Source organism: Amblyomma mixtum, chromosome 6 (genome assembly GCF_055824585.1).
Source record: "Amblyomma mixtum isolate Tamu chromosome 6, ASM5582458v1, whole genome shotgun sequence".
Lineage (NCBI taxonomy): Eukaryota > Metazoa > Arthropoda > Arachnida > Ixodida > Ixodidae > Amblyomma > Amblyomma mixtum.
This window is the reverse complement of record NC_143017.1, coordinates 18,126,938-18,150,246: the sequence shown is the minus strand read 5'-3', so window position 1 is coordinate 18,150,246 and position 23,309 is coordinate 18,126,938. Positions and strand designations below refer to the sequence as shown.

At 47.7% G+C, this 23,309-nt stretch overlaps 1 protein-coding gene across 1 annotated transcript; it reads left to right on the top strand.

Moving 5' to 3' along the window:
- Window positions 1-4,095: 4,095 nt before the first annotated feature.
- On the top strand, window positions 4,096-9,120 carry LOC149338314 (uncharacterized). Its single transcript, XM_089547603.1, has 2 exons — window positions 4,096-8,059; window positions 8,183-9,120. The coding sequence occupies exon 1, from the start codon at window positions 6,077-6,079 to the stop codon at window positions 6,434-6,436; it is 360 nt and encodes a 119-aa protein (XP_089403729.1). The 5' UTR covers window positions 4,096-6,076; the 3' UTR covers window positions 6,437-8,059; window positions 8,183-9,120.
- The last annotated feature ends 14,189 nt before the right edge of the window (window positions 9,121-23,309 follow it).

Genomic DNA, 23,309 nt, shown 5'->3' with positions numbered 1-23,309 from the left:
AGCTCGGGCCGCGTCACTCCAGCAGCGATATGCTGGCCGACTTGACGTGCTTTACACAGACGCGGCAGACCATCCTACTCGGACTGCTGCAACAGCGGTTGCCACAGATGAGAACATGACTCTTCATGCCTCCTGCTCCGTACGCACTTCGCATATCACTACAGCGGAGGAAGTAGCTATTGCTCTCGCGCTGTCCACTTCTAAAGCTAGAGTAGTCATAAGTGACTCACAGCGCGCCATTCTTAATTTTACTCATGGCCGTATTTCAGTCGAAGCGTTTCGCGTACTCGTATCAAATCCTCCTAAACACCTGACCCTACTGATATGGGCTCCAGCCCACATGGGTCTGAAGGGTAATGAGGGAGCACATGAGCTAGCTCGAGGGCTCACTTTCCGAGCAGCTTATCACCCCGCCCGCAACATGCCCGCCTTGGTGAGGAAGGACACCACAATCACTTCACGCGATCTGCTCCAGCACTATCGTCTTTCTCGCCAACTCTATCCAGGTCCGCACCAAGAACTTACAAAGACAGAGGCCGTCACATGGCGCCAACTCCAGACGGACACTTTCCCCAATCCCAAAAGATTCCATAATATATTTCCTGAACGGTATATGCCGATGTGTAAACACTGCAATATCCCAGCAGACCTCCTTCATATGGTCTGGACTTGTCCACAACACATGCCAACACCCACACAACATACCTGGGAGGCTCGTCTACGCAGCTCTACCCTAGACGACCAACGAACGCTCATCGGTCTCGCTCTAGAGGCTGCCAGATTCCAAGGAGTCTTGGCCGACCCCTAGATCTGGGCCTTCGGCCCCTTGGCTGTTTTAATAAATGTTTACCAACCAACCAAACTGAAGCTATAATCCGCGAAGAAACCCAAAGTAATTTTTATTGCTGTTTTTTGGGAACGCCGTAAGCAATTATTCGATAAAACCGCTACATATTTGTGGTTCAGAGAACATATGGCCGAAATAAAATCCCGCGCAGCAAGCGAACTACGTTTACTCCTCGTCTGCTGCCGCGGGGGTGATGCGCCCGACCGTGTGCTCCGGCAGAAAATACACCTTTAGCATACCGTGTTATCGTTAAGGCCGATTCACACGACGCTCCGTTCGCCCGCGGCCCGCGTACCACGTGTTCATGCCTGGGGCCCGATTCTCGATATTCGCCAATCCGCCATGAGCGGGGCGTACCCGTGACGTGTGAATCGGGGCGGTGCGAAAATGCGTAACAGCAGAATAGAATGACGACATTGAAGAATAAAGAAAAAAGTATGACAAAAAAATAGTGTCGTCTGCTACTTGGCGCGAAGTACAAAAAACACCGCCGAGTTGCGGCGCGAAGGTGAGTTAGCACAGTAGCGCCGTAGAGATGGACGGTGAAATGCGTTGCGGCGGCGGTCTCGGCGTACTCGCCGCACACATTAGCTGAGTGATGATGCTGAATGCGACGCTAAAGACCCTGTGGCCGGTCGTCGCGGAAATAAGAGTTTAGCGGTAATTGTACTGCATGAAGCGACCGCTTATTGCCCGAAGCCATCGTGCAGCGTGTCGCGTCTCCGTACTTGTGAGATGCGATCAGCGTCATGGGGAGAGGAATTGGCGGAGAAACGGCTGGCTCTCGATCGCAACCTCAATGCGTCAGTGGCGTTCGAAAGCTTTACCTGACCGTGTCACGTCTTCAGGTGCATAGAACTTAACGCTACCCTTGGTTACGTTTGCAAGTAGCCGCGCACGAAACGCGACTGCGAATCGCGTCAAGTGCAACGCTATGAGTGCGTACGTCTTATTATCAAGAGCGTCAAATGCGAAAGCAAAATCGGGAGATATTGTTTCCCGCCAGTACTTAAAGAAAAACAGACACAGCTAAAAGTCCACTGTCAACAGAAGCATCAGTGTTGGCGTTTCACTTAATCTGAATAGGACATGGAACTCAACTTTTGCTTTGTGAACATTAACTAAGTCTGCCTGCAAGCAGACTTCACAGACTTTATATAAAAGCACCTCACGGATGCATGGCGTAGAGTGGCAGGTACATTATTTCATTCAAATAAAAAAAGGCTCTCAATAATGCTATTTAATTCCAATGTTTGAAAAGGCCCTCAATCTCGTTAATTCTGTCTAACAATGAGCACACAGCACTTACCAAGGGCATATAGGCAGCTACACCTCTCGTGTGATGCAAGTACGCACCAAAATGTGAGAGGTGAAACATAATTTGTCATGCCCATCCCTATAATTCCTTTGCTGTAGGACAACAGTAATGCATCTACAGCAGCACCAGGCAGCTCCTTTCAATGCAGCAACATAACCATTTCGCATCGATGCTGCAGCTGAGGGCACTTCGGAACTGGCCAGCGCTGTAATAAAGGTGCTACTCGCGTCACCGTTTTACTATGTTCCTCGTCACATAGTAAACAAAGACGTGATCGATTTCCGTGATGCCTTTAACAGCGGAGCAACAGGCGAGCAGCACTGGGCATCAGCAAAGCGGATTTGGAAAAAAAATATGCTTGTATCGCAGTTATCACTTCTACCAGCAGCTCGGTATTGGCCAACGATCCTCAAAAATGATTCATTTTTGACGTTGCTCTACTCCAGGGCTTGGTATGAACGCGAACAAACAATATTACCGTATTTTTCTGACGGCGGCGGCAGGCAAACAGGTCGGCAGGCCGGACCTGAGAAGCGCGCCGCTGCCGCTACCATCATGACGCTTGTACGACTGCGGTGCACATCAATACCGTCACGACATTCACCGTAGTGCATTGCGAATCGCACCGAGCGCGAGTGCAGGAGACGCGGTCAAAGCAGACGAAATTCTCGAAAGCGCGCAAGCAATGTTATTCCGGAGAGTTTTCGTTTCAAGCGAGAAGGCGACCTCAGGTCCCACTTGCAAGTGTGAACAATGGTGGTCAAATGTTTAGGGGAATCCCCCAAGGTGGAGTAGAATGTTGACGAACTGTTTCCTGGTCGCACGTAAGTGGATCGCCCTGCGCATCGTATGCATAACTGAGAACTACGATCAACAAGTGTCTCGCTTTATTTCGCAGAGCTGATAGTACTTCGCATATTTCGAGCATATAATTATACAGTGGACTTACCTCTTGTTACATGTCATACAGTACGACGTTATTACTATCTCGAGAAACGCATTTTACAGTCAATTGGGCCTCCTCGTCGTCGATCGTCTACTCCACACAGTAGACGCGACTAATCAGTTTCCCCCCTTTAATTAAGTTTGCATTGCGGAACTGCGCGTCAGTCTGAACGATCTTATTGCGGCTCATGCAGGCGATACATCGCGAAAGCGCTGGCGCGTGCACGTGCAAGATAGCGCGAGTGCAAAGAAGCGTGGTGAAAGCAGCGCGAGCAGCGCCCCAGTTTTTACTTTTCTCCCATAGATGGCGCTGCACATCAGGCGCAGCAGCGCCACCCGACGATGCTTTGGGAGCCTATGGGTACACGTGTCAGAACGCTGGCCAGGCCTTGCAGTTTCATCTGGGAAATTGACCATGAAACAATTACGTGACTTTTCCTTCAGGAAAAATAGTTCACTGCTGTATAGCTACGTGCAGCATGCGAAAGGTTATAGGGAAGCGCACCTGAAGTTTGCTCCCACTGCACCAGCGCCACTTCTCCCCTGCCGGTCGTTTTGGCGTTTCCGTCCGGGCACGTCGCCGGTGGAGCGCATTGAGCCAGCAGCATGTCGACTGGTACGCGCGTGCTGCTCGCGGAGCTGGCACTCTCTCTTTCAATGTGAGCACGTGCCGTCCTGCTCGCGGGTCCACAAAAGTGGTGTTGCCGCTCGCTGTGAATTCCGCGACGTTCTAAGAGTGGAGAAACTTGTTGTGTCTGGGGCTGTCACAATAGTTCTCTGAACATCGACGGCTAAGGACTGCCCGTGGAATTCTACAGATTTCCTGGAGGTGTCCTACATTCTTGGGGGAAAAAAATTTAATATTGGAAAATTGTAAACTACAGCACCGGAAATATTGAAGGTAATGGTTCACCCTTTCTATATGCAGCAAAATCTTAAATATTTTTCATCGCTCGTATCGAGCAGTTGCCGATAGGAAAAACGTTAATACGAAAAAAAAATGCAAGCCTATCGATGGGAGATTGCTATAGTGAAATCTTCCAGTATATAAAAAAAGGCGTTCATACACTTTTTCCTATTAAAAAATGTTTTTGTCCGTAATTGTTGGGTATGAAATGGATGAGAACGAGAAACGGCAGGCCTCGATAACTGCTATGGGCAGGGTGAAGTAAGCTTTTTCCTGTTGCTAAACACGTTTGGTATGTTGCACGCGTAATATTATTTCTGAGTAGTTTTTGCTGTAATTCACTAAGCATGCAGTGTTTAGTAAAGCTCGCGCTAACGAAACTCATTTTTTTTGACGTTTTTTATTTTGGAGACTTACTACAGCTAGCGGCATTATGCAGACGCGTGTGAGGCAAGGTCAGTGATCGCCTCAATGTTCAGACTTGTGACGCCTGGCTCAATTTTCGAAGTTGCTTTACATGTAAAAAATTTCTAAAAACAAAAATAATCAAAATGTTTGCTTGCACATGAATGAGCGTTTGCATATGAGCGATGGCTCTGCAAATAAATTGGGGATGCGCGTGCGCTGTAATCGGCATTAAAATAAATATACCAACCGCTTATCTCCTTTGTAGCGATTGATCAAACTAGAGCATCTTTTCTCTTTGCCGTATATAGCAAGAAGCTGGTAGGCGCATTTCGTGAGTGTTTTCGTTTTTCTCCTCAGCCTCGTGTGTCGCCTTAAGGCCACTTTATTTTAAGTTAAATTAAAAATTATTCCCATTATTTTTCAGCGAAACACGTAACAAAATCCTTATTATTTGGCCAACAAACCTGCATGCACCTAACTGCTCAGCCACCCAACGAAATTAAGCATCTTGCGAAGATGGCCGCGCCAAAAAAAAATGGTATTTACCTCGAATTCCACGTCTTAAATGACCTCGTCATTTACTTGCGATACACATTTCACCGTTACGGTACCGGCTTTTTCGTCAACAATCTGCTTCACGTAGTGGGCCTGATCCACTAGCAGTTCATTTTTCAAGTTTGCGCAGCGAAAAAAAAATTTTACGTCCACTATTCCTTTTAACCTACATCTCAGAGCGTACTGCCGCGACAGAAAGAAATGCGAACAGCGCAGTGCCTAGGCGCTCCGCTGTTGGAATTTATTTTCGTCACGCTTGTACTTGGCTCGCAACAAAAATACGCTGGAGACATCCGTGATACAATAATGTACCACTCTAGCGTCTTTTTGTTACTACCGAGATAAAAACGCATTGAAGATAAATTCCGACTGCGAAGCGCGTGGGCGTCGTGCATTTTTTTCTAGCGCCCCTGTACATTTTGCTAATCCTCTGAAGCTCGTCAGCCTTCAAGCACGAGGGAGAAAGCCCGCGACTACACAAAGAGATTTGCAGGCTGGCCAACACGTGCAAAGTACGTGCAGAACTGGCTTTTTTTTTCAGGAGAAAGCGCGCTGCTCGCGCAGCTACTCAATGGGAGGGAGACCGGTTTGCCCGGACAAAAGTGCGGAGTCGGCCGGAGAGGGCGCTTTTCAGTGGCGTCCGCAGCGCCCCCCTGCGAAGCTACTGCGGTCCCCTCGTTGTGTGCTCCTCGTGGTCAATGTCGGGCCGTGCCGCCATTATGCAAACCGCTGCTGACCCCGTCGTTGCCCACCGCCGGGTGCCTACCTCGAGCGGCGCAGCCTGTATGATTTGGACCTGTGGGTGTGCTCGCCTAACAACTGGCTCTCAGCGGGCCGCTCCACGCTGGCCTTTTTCCGCGAGAACCCGGCTCGCACCCACCGGCTCATCCCATGGCTGAACCGCGGGCTGATCGCCTTTCTGCAGGGCACCAGCCGTGAGGCCGAACGGGCCTTCACCACCGAGCTGCTGCTGGCGCTCGTCACCCGCTACGAGGTGTGCAGCCTTGTCTTTGCCGAGCGCGTGCGGCCGTTCTTCGGTGAGCGGACGGCCCATTTCCAGCATGAACTGGCTGTGTTCATCTCATCATCACTCGATATGGTGCCTTACGACTGCGTAGCTGGTTATAGCACGCGGGCCAATGTGGTTGCGCGAGGCTCGCCAGCAGCCCAGTTCCTGGAACCGGCACGCGGGGACAATGACAATGGTGGCGGCCAGCTGGCACTGACGGGGCGGGCGCCCGTGACATTGGGCTCAGTTATGCCAGACCCGAGTCAGCGAGGCCCTAGCGACCACCGGAGTGATGTGGCTGACGTCGAAGAGTTGGAGTTCAGTGACTCCGACTGCTTCATAGTTGCTGAGATAATGCCAGTCCGGCCTAGGACACCCATTCTTATTGAATTGTTGTCGGATGACGATGAACATGGTGACGACGGAAGGACATCTACAGTGAACTAGCACTTCTCCTCGTTTGCGGAGATTAAATAACAAAACTTGACTCACCTCTGCAAGTGTGATTCAGAGAAGTGTGCCCCGTTTTTTTTCCACTTATGCTAGGAATGTGATTTCCGGTATTTTTGTGCGTTCATCTGGAATGATGTGCACCTTGGCATTGATGAGAGAGCTTTTTGTTTGTTGTTAAGGGAAATGTTTTAAAATTATACGGTTGACCAATGCACTGGAGTTGTTTTGATTCCTTGTTGTTTATTTCTTCTTACTTTTGGCTATGTGATGCATTGAGGAGAAGATCGCACAGGTTGTAGAAATAAGTGCATTGCTTTAAGAGGCCCTGTAACACAAATTCAAGCATGTGCTTTTTATTCTTTGTATTCGTAGCATGGGACATGACAATGCCTTAACGGCTAAGGGGGTTGCCAAAATCATAACATTTAATATCTTAATCTGCTGAAATGCTCATTTCTGGTTGCATAGCGGCGACTTTCAATAGCGGATCTGGGGTGGAAACCAGATTGGGTGGTGCCTTTCAGATTGATCAGGCTTGCAGATAGAACCTAATTCTGTTGTTCTCAAGGAATCAAAAATATGTCTCTGGGTGTCATAAGCTTTTCACATGGGGAAAATAAAATGAAAAGAAGCAATCCAACTGAATGAAAACTGATAAGAATAATGCTAGAGGTGACATTTTCCATTTTGCTTCGAATGTTCTTGGAGGCGAGCATTGCTACTCCAACTGCTGATAATGAAAAGGCAGCGGAAACGAATTCAACACGAGTGGTTGAAGAAGATCTCTCGACAGGCAGAAGGTAAGCTGCTGAGAAAGTTGAATTCCATACACCGTGAGAATCGGCTAAATGACTAGTCAGTTTTCACGTCACGTGTCTACCTGTCTACAATATGCAGCTAGAAAGCTAGAGTATTGTGTTGGTATAGTATGTTTGCTGATGGCTGGAAACACCAGCGAGGCTCGTGGACGCCACTTACAGAGCTGAGCAACTGCATTTGCCTTTTGTCATGCTCTAGCCTGACCAAGCCGTGCACATGGCCATGGCAGGGATTCAAAACGTACACGTTTTGTTTTGATTAGAAGCTTGTTTTAGTGAATTTTACTCTTTTTTTGTGCGAACGCTGTGCTTTGAAAAAACTATGACTAACCCGACAGAACAGCATGGTCGTTCTCATCAAAGGCGACAGGCACAAGTGCAGCTGTCGGTAACGCATACAGCCAGCAGTAAATTGAAGTAGTGATCAGATAGTGAGCTTACAAGCATTCCTTATGTGTCATGCAGTGGTCTCCGCATAATTAGCAAATTTTCTGCTTCCATTGCCTGCTACCAGAACTTTTTGATGCAAAATTATACACACAGATATATTCACAGGCCCAGGGAAACATCCATGGGTGCCGAGCGACCACAGCAAGGTCTGCAGCTTGCATTTCAAACCTGAAGACTTCAGGGAAGGATTGAGGATACGAAAGTTGAAACCAGATGCCATACCTTCAATATTCCCAAGTTACCCAGTCTACCTGCAGGAACCACCCAAGAAGGAGCGAAAAGCTGTGAAAAGGAATGCTGTGCCGGGGCTGTCGGGAAGCAAGCCTCATATGAAGGCCAAGAGAACTAGGTAAGTGTTTTGCATCAATATTCTCCATTTGGGGCTCACCCGAATATTGTGTCTCATATATGCTTCATCACTTAACTCGAAAACCACTTAACATAAATACAAAAAAGGTTCTTAATGTTCCAGGCCGGACATCCCCAACCCTGATTGCTCTCCATCTGAAAGGACCGACCAACAGACAAGCATAGGTGTGTCTGACAGTGATACAGCCCATGAAGATGCTGGAATATTGACAGAAGCACTGTTGCCACCTTCCCAAGGTCATTCACAGGTACGACCGGTGGAGGTACCTGTGATAACGTGATAACATGCCGATATGGCTATTCTGTGTAGCGTGATACTGCCACGTGCCCAAAGATCACCGGATGTGTTATCGTGTTTGATCATGTGACGTTCAACGCCCTTTCCCACTTGACTATATATGTAACCTGTTCTTGTACGCTGTTTTTCCATAAACGTTTGCCTCCGGCTGTGCGAACATTACATTGGCGACGAGGCACTGTCTAACCCTGCGGGGGAGGACAGACGTTGTTGGCGAAATGGCTTTTGGCAGTCGCGCGGGCGAGTTTAATCTGAATCGTAATTCTTCATAGGAAGAATACGTGGAGCGCATTGAGTTGTGCTGCGCAGCGAACAAGCTGACGAGTGACGCCGACAAGAGGGCAGCTTTACTGAGCTGTTGTGGAGAGGCTGCGTACTCCTTGATAGCAACCCTCGTGAAACCAGCTGGATTGCTTGGACGTTCCGATGACTCCATAGTCTGTGGCTGGGATGCAGTAGGTCCCCGTTGCATCTGGAATTACAACAGGTGCCAGCAGCATCTCGTATTGCAACTTGTTCCTGTCGCATCTGGTTTAAGGAACAAATTTCCAGTTGCAACAACTGGAAATGTGTTCCTTAAACCAGTTGGACTGGAACCAGTTAGAAATTTTCACCTGGGTGTTGGTCTATGTATAGTCATATTCTCTTTATACAGACTTCTAGGCTACGTAGACTGGGCGTACTTACACCATCCACATATATCTGATAAATGTCGAGCTGGATGTCTGCACAACGTTCTAGACCTCCCCAGTTAACCACAAACCTCCCAGGTAGCACCGAACATTAGAATAGTGTTATAAAAATGCTATCTAAGTTGGAGTAATATGTTACATGTTGCATTGAACTTTACATTAAATAACGTTATAAGTTATGTAGGAAACGTTACTTTCACGTTCTAAACAAACATTGTTTTAATATACTCTTCTAAATTTTATTATAATGTTAGAGTCGCAACTATAAAACAACATTGCAAATATATTTTGAGCACGGATTTCCAGACATTTTCTCACTGTTCTTAGAGTAAAGATGTTTTTCAACTAACAGTGCCTTGTAACCACATATCTTAAATAGTACTCGCCATAGATTACATGAAGAGCCACATTATTTTGTCACAAAACTTTAGTTATTACCCATTCCCCACTATCACTCATGGCGAGTGAATACGAGTTGAATGTTGTGGTGTAGTGTAATGGAGAAGGTTGTTGTTGTTGGTTCTTGCGAAGTGTTGTAAGTTGTGTGCCGTCACCACTGGCAGGCCTGCGCGCTTGTGCGGGGCTGCTTTACCATTTTCGAGAAAGTTCTATGTTGTTTAGATGTTTCATGAATGTTTGGTAAAGGTTATTCCAACATTTATATGTAACATTACAAAAACATTAGAAAAAAGGACATTAACTACATTGAAATAACATTTGAGCATAACAAAAATGTAACATTACCGCAATGTTTCGGTGCTACCTGGGCTGCATCCGACGTACCAGATAGATCCAAATGTCTATGTCTAAATATAACGTCCACTGAGCGTTAGCAGTATGTGTCACTTCATGGCAGACATCCATGGTATGTAGCATATGCCATGATGTTGTACATCTTCCGCACATGCACGAACCACGAGCATGGGATGTGCAATGTCTGGCTACTCGTGGCCGACCAAACTTGCCACACAACGCGCGATATATGCCTCCTCAATATCGCACATATATATACATCTCTGCTCAGCTCAGCGCTACGCATTATCCAGATAACAACCGAACCCGACTGGAACTACAGATTGATTACAAAGCCGACGCTTTTGGATAGCTTCTTCACGGTTGATCGGGTTTGGGCAAGACACGTGCTTTTGAACCTTCTTGCGAGCCACTTTTCGCAGTCGAAATCATCTGGAGCCATCCACTGCGGCGACCTCATAGCCAATTAGTAGCCGACCCTGTAAAACCAAAACCAAAAATGTCAGTGCAGCGCCTCGAGCGCCTCCGATAACTCTTCGTAAGCACTGAAAAAAAAATCTTTTTTAATGGAGAAATCATATCACTGTCTGCGGAAACCTTGAAGGCACAAAGCACTATGAGCACATTGCACTACGCTGTCCACGCAAAAGGGGGAAAAGGGCAACGCCCTGCATGCATGCATGCACGCAGCTCAGAATTATTAAATTGGTTTCAGTTACGGTTTTTTTTATTGGTCATGCTTTTATTTTTGCATTTGCGCTTTTGTTATTTTTGTAATTAAAGTTTTCATTGAGAAAATTTCTTGTAGAGTGTTGTGGACCCCCATGCGGAGGAGTCTGTTGTTAGAGGTCCCTTGTGGGAGATTTAGGGCCGATTTGTAGCCCTGTCTTATTAACGAGTTTACTTTGTCCGCTTCCATCTTTGTGAGGTGAAGATAGGGGAGTGTGTATACCATTCTGCTAATCACGAATGCTTGCACTAACCGCCTTAGGTCATGTTCCCGCATGTCTCGGTGCTTGTTTGCGATTCTTTTGTGTGTGTTCTAGTACCTACGCCTAAGTCAGATAGGGCGCTTAGTATGGCTGTGTGCTGGACGTTGTCAAACGCTTTCGTCAGGTCTAGGGCTAGTAGTGCTCTCGTGCGCTTGGCGTGTCTAGGGTGTAGAATTTCGTCGGAGATCTGAAGCATCACGTCCTGCGTGGACAAGTTGCTTCTAAATACCAGCATCGTATGGGGGAAGAGATCCTGGTGGTGCATGTGGTTTTGGAGACGGTGGAGAATAACGTGTTCGAGGAGTTTCCCCAGGCATGAGGTGAGCGATATGGGACGGAGGTTCGCCAATTGAAGAGGTTTTCCTCGCTTTGGAATAAAGGTGACCTTAGCGTGGGTCCATTCCGGGGGGAGGGTGCCCTCCCTCCAGTGTTTGTTGAACAGTTTGGTTACGGCTTGGATCGAATTTTGGTCCAGGTTCCGTAACGTTTTGTTCGTGATTTTATCTCCGCCCGGCGCCGACGTGGTGCGCAGTTTGTGCATAGCTGCCCTCACTTCCCACGTCGATATGTCTTCGTCGAGCTCGGGGTTCGGAGGGCCTGAGTATTGGGGGAGTGGGGTCCTAGGTGTGGTTGTGAGATACCTGTCTTTTAAGTTCTGGATCAGGGTGCTGTCGTCCACATCTAATTTGTGAGCGATGCGGGTTACGTTACGTTGTTGGATGGCTTTAGTGTTCTCTGGTTCCAAAAGGCAACGTAGAAGTTTCCACGTGTCTTTCAGTCCCAGATTTCCCTCCATGAGGTTGCAAATCTGGCCCCACTGTTGACGGGTTAAGTGTGCTGCATCTGTCTCAATCTTTTTTACTAAGGCCGCTATCCTTAGTTTTAGAGGTCTATTGTGTTTGTTTTTGAGCCACCTTTTTTGCATACTGGAGTGTGCTTCCCACATGTGAAGAAGTCTGCTGTCCACGATGTCCGTTTCCCGATGGCTGGGGACTTGGGATGTGGCACTTCCGACGTCCTTCGTGAGCGTATTCACCCATGTTGAAAGATGTTCCATCTCAGCAGGGGATTCCTTCCGGAGATTCCTGAATTTATCCCAATCTGTGATTGTAAGTTGTCGTTTTACAGAGGGGGTGATTGACTTCAGTACGAAGGTTGTTTGAATGATGCAGTGGTCGCTGCCTAGGGAGATCTGCGTGTTGACCCACTGACATTGTGCGATGTTTTTGGTGATTGTGAGATCTGGGGTGGTGTTTAGCTGCACGCTGTTTCCTATGCGCGTGTGCTGTTGTGTATCGTTAACGAGAGTTAGGCCCTCATTTTGCATTAATGTCCAGAGTTGTGATCCCTTTCGGCAGTTATGCTTGTAGCCCCAGCTTATGTGTCTCGCGTTAAAGTCTCCTAGGATTAGTAGCGGGTTTTTCGCGCTGATCTTTAACGCTTTTCTAATGACGGCGAGAAGAGGGGCTCCGCTGCTTTTTGGGGCGCTGTACGTGTTGAGGATGAATAAGCTAGAGCTTCTTCTAGTTTTTGGAAGGAGCTCTATCAAGTGGCAGTCTATATTTTCTTGTTCGATTGGGTGATCTGTAGCGGTGTAGGCTATCCGCAAGGGTGGCTATCCGCGGGGTGCTGGATGTGTTTGGTTGGTGAGGGGTGTATTTGAGGAGTTTTGCAGGGGTTTGCGTCTCCTGCAACGCGATTACCGCTGGGATCTCCGCGTCGGAGAGTGATTGTATGTAGAGCTGCAGGTTGCTGCGTTTAGAGCGGTAACCTCTGCAGTTCCACTGCCACACTCTAAGTTCCTTGCGTGTTGCTTCCATCATGAACTAACTTAGCGGGGGCGATTGGGTTGAATGTGGGTTGGGTGGAGGAGAGTTTGTCTAGGCTGCTTTGATGGTGAGCAATGACAGCATCTTGTGCACTCATCTTTTGCTCGAGCGCTGCCAAGCGGCTGTTGACTGTTGCTGCCCAAGTTTTTGTTTCCTTGGACATGTTTTCTATCTTTTGTTCGATGATATTAATAGCCCTAAAGATTGTCTCGAGGGACATTGCGCTATCGGCTGTGGTAGAGGTCGGTTCCTTAGCCTTGCGTTTCACGGGGAGGATATCTGGGGATATCCATCTGGGGATATCCATCTTTTCTGGGGTGGTTGATTTTTGCATTAGTAGTTGAAGCTGTTTGCTAAGGTTCTCGATTTGTTGGCTTTGTTGCTGGATTTGCTTGTTCTGTTTTTCTAGCTGTGTCTTTAGCTGGTTATTCTCGCGGACCAAGGAGGGAGATCGCGGGCCCCAGCTCACCTGTTTTTCGGACGCTTGGCCTCCGCTGCCCAGGGGTGGGAAGGACGGTGATCTGTTCCTTGTTCCTTTCGGTGGAGTAGAGTTGTTCCTTGTTCCAGACTTGGATTTGGAGCGGGAGTTGGCGCGGCCTCTCGAGTTTGACCGCTGCCGGCTTCGTGACTGCCGGTGGGTCGACGACTGCTCCCCCTCCGTTTCTTTGGTAGAGTTGGCGGTGGTGCCTGCTTTCTTGTTGCCCGTGCGGTTGAAGCGAACCTTGCATTCTTTTGAAGCCGTAAAGTGCGATCCGTTGCACAGGATGCATTTGACATCACACGTGGGTGGCTCGGCCCTAGTAGCACAGATTGCTGCTGGAACATTGCAGCAATGTTACCTATTTAGGCTGCATTAACGTGGCTAGTGTCCTCCTTTGGCAATATCAAGACAACATACGTGAAAAACATGGCTGCTACATTTCCCACGATGTTGTGTCCACATATGTACAACATTGCTGCAACGTTGCCACAATGTTTCATAACATCATATGTAACATTCTTGAAAATTTTAGCAACCCTGCACAAGCATGCAGGCCTGCCAATTGGTAAGCTTCACAACATATCATAGCGCTTTTCGAGGACCAACGAGAGCGACCGACACTTGAGCTCCACAATACAGTACAACATGTAACTCATACACTCACCTCCGAGCGAATAACATAGAGTCAAGCTTATATAGCCGTTCCTGAAGGGTGTCCCAAGACTGACAGTGGCGAATAGGCAATAAACAAAGCTTTGCGACATATTAATCGAGCTGTGCATGCAATTTATAGCAGGCGCAACAGAAGAGGTTTAGTTGCAAAGTACTGCTAGTTGAAAAAAATGTTTATGTAGCAACAGTCAGAAAACTTCTGGAACTCTGTGCTTGAAATATATTTGTAATGTTGCTTTATTATTATGGTTCAAGCATTATAATAACGTTCATCAGGCTGTATTGCCTCAACGTTGCTTCTCGATGTTGTTCCAAAGTTGGCAGATGGTATGTTATCCTAACGAATTTTTGAGCATTTGGCTGCAATGTTAGCAGAGAGTGTCATCCTGACCAACTTATGGACATGTTGCTGTAACGTTGGAGTATGTTGCACAACATTATAAAACATTGGCGACATTGCCATAACGTTCTGGCGACATTTTGTGCTACTAGGGGGCAGGTGGATGATTCTCCCCACATCTGCGGCAGAGATTTTGGCGAGGATCCGTACACACGTCGCTCCGATGTCCGGGCTTCCGACAGTTGAAGCATGCTTCGGCTTTCGCCAAGAAAGGGTAGCAGTTGTAGATTGCCCCATAGAATTTGAGTTGCCCGGGGACCTTCTTGGTGTTGATGAAAGTGACAAGGATCGACTTCGTCTTGCCCAGTTGCCTCGCGTCGGAAATGGTGTAGGAATCACTCTTGTTGTAGGTTTCAAGGTCGTGGACGATCTCTTCTGCCTGCTGGTCATAGATGGCGTTGTAGAGTACGCCTCGGATGGCGTTGTCGGGTTGGGCTATGTCAGCTTTCACCGGGTATGTCGTGTCCCCGACGAGTAGCGAGGTGATCTGCACGTAGCGCGCCGCGCGCTCTTCTGAAGGCGAACTCACGGTGAACGTGTTGTTGCGGGTATTTATACGGATAATGTCCTGTTGACGTACAGCTTCCACGGGGAGTTTCAATATGGTGCACAGAAGGGAGAGCAGGAAGCCCCCGTTGTGCTGGCGAAGGTCTAGGCCTCCGTTGGGTCGGAATATAACTTTCAGGTCCAGGGTAGGCAATTTGGGTAGCGGAGCCTGGCGCTTGAGTTTAGGTAGAGTGGGCGAAGACGACTTGCCTTTTTGGGGCTGGGCCGGTGTGGCGAGGCCGGCCGGTGGCGAAGACTTGGGTAGCGAGGCCGTGGCAGAGACGGCTTGCTTGGACGATAACGAAGCTGGGTGCGCTAGCTTGTGGGCCGTAAATGCCCGGGTCCATCTCGGATCGGTAGCAAACTCTTGGGGCGTGATGTCTTCCCCTTCAACTTGGTAAGCCATGCTGCTGCAGGCACGCTCGACGTCGAGAGAGGCCATGGCGTTGCACGAATCGGGTGGTTACGCCTGGGCTACGCCAAGGCGTTCCGTGGTCGAGCTATGCCTGGCGCGAGGCCAAGCGAGGCGTCCGCCCCGCGTTCGGAGCAATACTGGAAAATTTCACGCAAAATTCGGGCTCGAAAGTCCCGAGACGAGGATGAAAATGATGTGGAACAATTTTACGAACCGATTGCAGCAGCTTTCAGGTCATGGGTCCTTGAAAAACCGCCGCCAACTCTTCGTAAGCTTTCCAGTTTAAAAAAACGTCAGTGTAAGTGAACAAAAGTGCGGGTTTTACTGAATGTCGTGCCACCTTTGGTCAATATTGTGAACTGTATTCAAGTTTCAAGCACGGTTGCAAGTGCGGGAGAAAAACCGTGGTTGCGAGACTGAGATTTTTGACTGCCCTCCCGCCTTTTGCATTGAATTTTAAATACTAAAAAGTAATAGAAAGTAAGGTACTTGAGAATAGTTTTGTGTACATGACGCATTGCGGCCGCGCCTCCCGCGCCGCCGCGCTGGCGCCGCAGCAGGCGACAACCGCGGTCGCGCAAGCGAAAGAGAAACGGGAACTACGTGCGTAAAAGTCGTGATGGGCCACAGGCTTGGCTGGGCTTGGCCTTGGCTATGCAGTCAGTCAGGCAAACAACGTGCTCTGCGTGGCTACTTGAACTGTCGCTTAAGCAGCTGCAAGGTAAGTCATAGAGAAAGATATTGGCAAAGAGCGGACACTCGGCGAAATCTGGCCCCAGGAAATGACGCACAATCCTCCTCCTCCAATAGATACTCTGCCGCCTAGGAAATGGCGCCACCAATCTTTAAACGCGTGCGCGCGCGCGCGCGCGCGGGCTGGATGGATGGACGATAATGGCTTTACCCTTTGTACCGGGCGGTAGCTTTCGCCACCTAGCCTATACTTTCCCCATTGTTAATTTATTTTTCTTTTCCCTTTCTTTCCCTTTCGCTCTTACAATGTCTAATCTGTTTATCCTTTTCCCCTCGAAATTCACCCCTCCCTTGATTTCCGCCACCAATCCTCCAACCTCCCTTTCGTCAATGTCACGCTTTTCCCATCCACTCGCCCGTCCTCCCCAGTAAATCCCATCGCTATCTCTATGGCCGTTGCATCCCCCTCTGGGAGGGCTGGGCGGAGTTCTGCGCACCTCAGAACCAAGTGCTCTATGGTCTCCGTGTCCGTTTTACAAGCAGAGCACAAAATATCCACTTCTTCAAATTTGGACCTATACGTTTTTGTTCCCAGAGTCCCTGCAAGGTACTATGGTAGCGTAGGCTGCATAGAAGCCCATACGTTCAAAACATGGCGGCTCATGGTGCGCAGCCAGCGGAGTCTTCGAAATGCGTGGACAACTAAAAAGTGATGTCATAATTAAAACAAAAACGCGACGTTGAAGTCACGTGTTTTAGTGACGTCATATTCGAGACGTCAGCGTCACGTGCTACTTGGCGGGAAAAATAAACTGCTGAACGCCGCGACGCTTCAGCGCGACACCCGACACGAGAACGAAGAAAGAAGACACGACGAGTGCCGACCACCAACGCTATTTTTAGGTACCGTATTTAACCAATTCCAACGCGCATCTTTTTTCGGGGAAAATACGTCTCAATCGCATGCGCGTTGGATTCAAGTGCAAACCGAAACTGCCCCATAGCTGCCCATCGTCATCGCCATTATACGATGTGTGGGAGCTCACTAACTGCTGGCAAACATGGGAGCACGTTTGCTCGTCGTTTTCTGCGTCGAAGGAGCCGTTTTCAACCGGTGTGGCGCTTGTCATTGGTCGCGTGCTTAGCTACCACGGACCACGTTCACGGCGACGGTATCCCGTGCACTGCCGCGGGCGGACGCCTCATCACTGCCTTTGCACGATCGAGATACGCGGCTCGAAGAATATGTTGATGAAACAACGGTTATGATGTAAAAAATAGCGCACAGGGAACACACGGGACGGAAAGTAAACGACGCGGACAAGCGTGTTCCGTCCCGTGTGTATTAAAAAAAATTGGTTTTTGAGGAAAGGAAATGGCGCAGTAACTGTCTCACATATCTACGCGGACACCTGAACCGCGCCGTAAGGGAAGGGAGGAAGGTGGGACTGAAAGAAGAAAGAGAGAAAGAGGTGCCGCAGTGGAGGTCTCCGGAATAATTTCGACCACCTGGGGATCTTTAACGTGCACTGACATCGCACAGCACACGGGCGCCTCTTGCGTTTCGCCTCCATCGAAACGCGGCCGCCGCGGTCGGGTTCGAACCCGGGTACTCCGGCTCGGTAGACGGGCGCCTTACCACTGAGCCACCGGCGCTATTTTTTACATCATGAACGTTATCCAACTTGCTCAACTTTCCGCTTTACTGAAACAACGGTTGTTGGAAACGCGTCATTTCGGCGGTAAAGTTCCAAAAACGATGAGAGTCCTTTCTATTTTGCGGCCGATTCTCTGACAGAGATTACATCGTCCTCAGGCGGGGCACGCCGCGCCGCTGACGAGGTCGTGCATCATGCCGATCTCACAGATAACAGAGCTCGTTTTTACGCTTGTTTTGGCCGTTGAACATCTTTATCTTTCGCTCAGATGCACTGACGAAGTCATGGATGCTCCGCAAGAAGCTTGAAGGATCCAAATGGTGCATCGCCGTTGCCGCAGGTACGCCTAGCAGCAGACGAACCTCCCGTCACCGGAGCTCTCCGCTTGCGCTTGGGGCGTCTTCCTTTATACTAATGCTTTGTCAGGAACTTGCGTGAACGAAAATCTCGTTTCTCAGTCATATCCATAGCAGAGAAAGGAGAAAAGCGCGGGCAGAAGCGTTGGTTCACGTCTCGGTGGCTGGCGGCAGAACGAAGAATGAGCGTCTGCGTCCGACCGTGCGGTGGAATGCTCGTAGCCAATGGAAGGGCTCCGATCGTACCACGTGATTTGAAGGGCCAGTCGCGACGCTCAACTCAGGCGGGAAACGATCTTTTTTTTCCCGTATTTTTATCAAGAATGCGCCGCTGCCGAAGTGGCTTCTGGTAGAAGATGGGTAGGCCTGCTTCCCGCGAAAATTCAAGAGCGGGCGACGCCGTGGAGCGAAATGCCGCGTTCCCGAAATTCGCACTTTCGCGAGCCACCGCGAGTGCTTTAATTGCGTTTTTTACTAACTTCCCTTTGATTATCGGCTTTGATTTTTTTATACACAAAAGAGGAGGCTTGGGGGAATACAAAACGCAAGAAAATACAAAATCGACTTTATCGAAAAAAATCGAGGTTTTTTCACCCGCATCTCTCCTTAAAATATAAAAACGGTTGCAAATTATTTTCATTCCTGGAAGACACATACATGCACGTTAGAAGCGGGGCTTGTAGTTTTTTTTTCATTACCAATATCGGGCGCGCGTTAGAATCGGGGCTTGAATTTTTTTTTTGTGCCGTAAATTGGGTGCGCGTTGGAATTGGGTAAATACGGTAGTCAGTTCTCGTTGTGCCTTTTTCTTTCGTCTTCGCCTCAGGTGTCGCGCTGAAGCGATGAAATGTGACGCCGCCAGACAGGTTATCGCTCGCACATCGTGCAACCGCACACCTCTTTTTTGCTTACGGGGGCCCCATGGCCACAGACGATGCCCTTTTGGGGCAAAAGCGACAGAACCGCACCCAACCGAACGAAACTACACAGAAGCGCTGGCAAAAGGGAAAAGCGGAAACTGTACACGAACGATGCACACCAAGAACTCGAGCAACAAGCAACGAGGAAAAAGTAGGGCTAGCAGAATCGAGGTTCAAACAAAAGCAAGCAGAATGGTCAAAAGATATGACAAGGGTATGACATCAGAGCCGGAGGAAGGAAAACTAAGGAGAGGCCCTTCGTATTCCCAGTGCATTGGCGAGAATGTGGCGGAAGTGACGTCAAAATTTAGGCTTAAAAAGTCCGGCCACTAGCAACGTTGTCGTTGTTGCTAAGAAAACTCGGGCCACTAGCAACGGCGTACGGCGTCGTTAGCTTCGTTGTTGCTAGGGGCCCGAGTGTTTCTCGGGTGGCGGTGGACGGGCTTCCCAGACAACACCAAACGTCCGCAGGACGTCCCAAAAATGTACGCACGTCCCACATCCCTTACAGGACGTCCCTGGGACATCCGTATGAAGTCCGCACTGGGATTATCTTGGAAACAGTCGCGGCTCGAACGTTTTACGGACATGACGTCCGCATAAAAGCCGCGGTGGGATCATCCCGAAAGCAGTCGCAGATCGGATGTTATAAGGAAGTGTTTATAATCAGAGGGTCTGAATCGTGCAGGTGGCCATGCAATTCTCATGAGCGCTCGAGTGGAACGCTCCACTGTCCTTATCCGACGTCTTTGGCTAGCGGGCTTGATACAGCTGATTGCAACAAGTAAACAATAATCCATGCGATGTATAAGCGCAAGATGTCACAAAGTAATACAAAACCCAGTAGTTATTGTTTGAAAGAGCCAAAAAAAAACCGTTAAAACCAGGACGAAAATAAGCAATTCCAAAAGGGCCATTAGCTGAATACAGAAACCCTAAGCTTTAAAACTTCGAAATTAGGGAATGGCGACCTAATTACTCTAACTGAACCTGGCTCAAATAGTCTAATTCCCGTTTTGTTATAGCGGTCGAGGGTGTGCTTACACAATCTGCTCCTCCAAGCTCACAACATAACCACCTTGACGCCAACTGTATTCCCGCCTTCCGACCATAACAGCCACTGACGACGAGTGCCACCACAGCAAAAACAACTGGCCACCTGTTCGTGCTCTTAGAGCAGTGATCATAAAAATTAATAACACACATGCTTTTTTGCAGTTATTTTTTGTTTTATTTAGGATCACAGTTTTATTTTTGTCTAAGGTGCATGTTTCATAAAAAAGGCTCTTTGCTCATTAGCTCAATGGCACCACCGTCGTCATCGCACTACTGAAACAATCATGGAAACAATGCAAGTTATATTGGCTTAGCTTGTTGGTTTGAGGCGTGTATTAGCCAGTTTTCCGTTTTATGGGCCAAAATTATAAATAATTATTGACGTTCCTACTGCATGTTGGTTGCGTAACGAGTGTATCTTTTTTTACGTATTCAGCAAGGTTCCAGCGGCGGGAAACACGGATGGCACATGCGGCAAGTGAAAGTAACCCCCAAACTCTGAAAGCTTCCTTACCTCAGTAAGGAAGCCTTCACTGCAGTGAGGCACCCTTATGTCAATCTGAAAGCTTCCTTATGTTAATAGTTAATAGTGCTTATGTTAATATTTTAATCTCTAATCTGTGTAGTTGGGTTGTATTACTGTAATAGCAAGAAAGGGTCATTTGTGTTTTAAGAACATTGATTATTCTAAATAAGGCAATAGTTCCTATGCCTTATTGCAGTCACATAATTTGCCTAATTTTAGCTATGCTATGTGCAGTGTGATCGAGATTTTTTTCATCTCTGCTACGTATGCTTGTATTGTTGTTTCAGTAAAAAAAAAGTTGTGCTTGTGTTTTTAGTTTTGTTTTTTGGCGTTTTACATCCCAAAGCAACCCAGGCTATAAAGGATGTCATAGTGGAGGGCTCCTGGGGTTCTCTAGCGTGCACTGACATTGCACAGTACACTGGCCTCTTAACTTTTCGGCTCCTTCGAAATGGGACTGCCATGGCTGGGATCGAACCCGCGTCTTTTGGGTCAGCAGCCGAGCACCATATGACCAATGAGGCACTGAGTGGTATATTTGTGTTTTGTTGCGTTCATTATTTATAAGACAGTCATAGAATATTTATGCCTTACAGTATGCCGCTACTGTTTGTTTCAATGTCATGCCCTTTGCAGTGTAATTAATATTTTTTGTTGTGAGCAAGATAATCATCCTGAAGCCTGTTTAGACCTTACATGACTTATATGTATATACCTGCTGTTATAGGCATATAGTTATTTTGCATCTCTATTTTGCAACTCTGCATCTGGGGTTGGCTTGGTTACTTATCGTATTGGAATCCTACTGCTTCAAGTTTGAAAACGTGATAATTTTGGCTCATACTAACCAGACAAGCTAAACAAAATTAATGAAGCCTATTACACACATTGCGAAGGAAGGTCTATGCGCACACCATCCATGACCTTGCTCTCAATAACGAGAAATGCCTGAGAGGAGCTGTTAAAGCTGTGTTAGTGCTTCCTTTATGTGAGTTGTTCTGTTTCATGTGCTTTTATTAAAAAATAAAATTCAGCTGTGAATCAGCATTCTGCCAGATCATCAGCATGCCCCATATATTGAATAAAACTACATTAGCCAAAGCTTTGTGTTTTAATTCACTGTGCAGCATAATCCAAGCCTGTGTTGTAACTGTGTCGATTTTACTATAGCATCGCTCTCGGCCATATGCAACTGGCTGACATGCCAGAAGCTGAAGCTGGTTCTGTTGCGGCTATAAGGCACTGCTTCTGCTTCTGGTATTTTGGTCAGTCATGCGTGACCAGTAGCGACACTTTTGAAAAGGGCATGAGGTTATATTGGGTCCTGGCGAAGGAAAAAATAAAAATAGTAACGTCCTATTGCAGTCCTGCGAAGTTCCTAAAAATGTACTCGTCAGATATCCGAAGGACTTCTTTCAGCGTTTCACTTCGGATGTTTTCAGGATTTTTTCGGGACATCCACGGGATGTGCGTAAAGTCCTGCCGCGGACTTCCCAAGGACGTCCTTAGGATATAGGTGTGTTGTCTGGGGCGTTTCATTCGTTGCTGATAGTACAAGATGTACAAAAACACTCTTGTACATCAGCTCCGAACAGGACACTTGGCAGAAGTCAATCGCTGTGTTTTTAAAAGAACTAAATATGTTGTCGATAAATGGCCCATTTCTAGTACCAGAGGAAGTGTTGAATGCTGTGAAATCTCTTTCTGACATGAGCCTTCTTGGTTTCTCCATCGACTTGAAAGATCTTTATCGCTCCTTGCCCCATCATAACCGGCTTACCATAGTCGAAGATTCCATCCATCATTTCGGTGCTGTGTCATTTACGAATAAATCCGGTTTGTCCATCAGCAGTTTTTTAGACTTGTTCCACTTTTATCTCCGCTCCACCTTCATAAATTGGCAAGGCGCTGCACACATTCAGAAACAGGGAACGTGCATTGAGTCTTGTCTGGCCCCTGTACTTGGTGACCTAGCTGTATTTGGCATATCTTGACAGGAGCCTCCAAGAGCGGCTTACCAGCCCACATGTGGTCAGAATCTTTCGTTTCGTTGACGATTTCCTTTTTTTTTTGGTTGAGTGTATGCCATCGCTATTAGAGCAGGTTGGACTCAGTATTTTAGCTAATGTACAAGTGTTTTTCACCGCTGCTAACGAAATGCCAAGAGACAACGAGATCCACTTACGTGATATCCGTTTTAAATTCCTAAACAACCACGTGTGTTGGAGCTATTCACCTCGCGCTAACAAACCTCTACTCCCCTACACTTGTGCGCATTCTAAACTCGTAAAACGAGGCACTATTAATTTATGTTTCAAAAATTCCCTGGAAAATTCATGCCCCCACCTCATCAGCCAGAGCATTCACGAAGAAATCGCAAGGTTCAATGAAGCAGGCTATACACAGCTGATACTTGGTTTTTGTCGCTGAAGGCATACTGAAGAAGCGCCAGGAAGATCAACTACCGTCTGTGCCTTCAGAAAGAAAGAAAGGCAAAACTGCCTGTTATTTCCTACATTCATTGCCTGTACCAAAATCTCAAGAAAATTGGAACGAAAGCGAACGCTCGCGTGTTTTTTCAGCCCCTGAAAAGCTCAGCGCACTATCTAAAAAAAACTCTGCCTGCCGATAAACGTCCTCAAAAGCTGCAGTGCACCATGAATCACATGAAAAAATTGTGAAATGTACTGAAGGCATTGTTTATGAGATCCCACTCTCTTGTGGGAAGCGGTATGTTGGTCAATCTGGTCGTTGCTGGAATGAGAGGCTTCGTGAACACAAAAAACAACTTCAAAACTTTTACTGGCAGTAATCTGGTTTTGCGCTGTAAGGAGTGAGGTTGTATGCCACGTGAAATTATTGAAGCAGCATGTATCCTGCTTTGAAAGATAAATGTGTCAGCAAGCCGTCTATCTCCCTATCCAAAAGAGAGCTGGCCTTCTT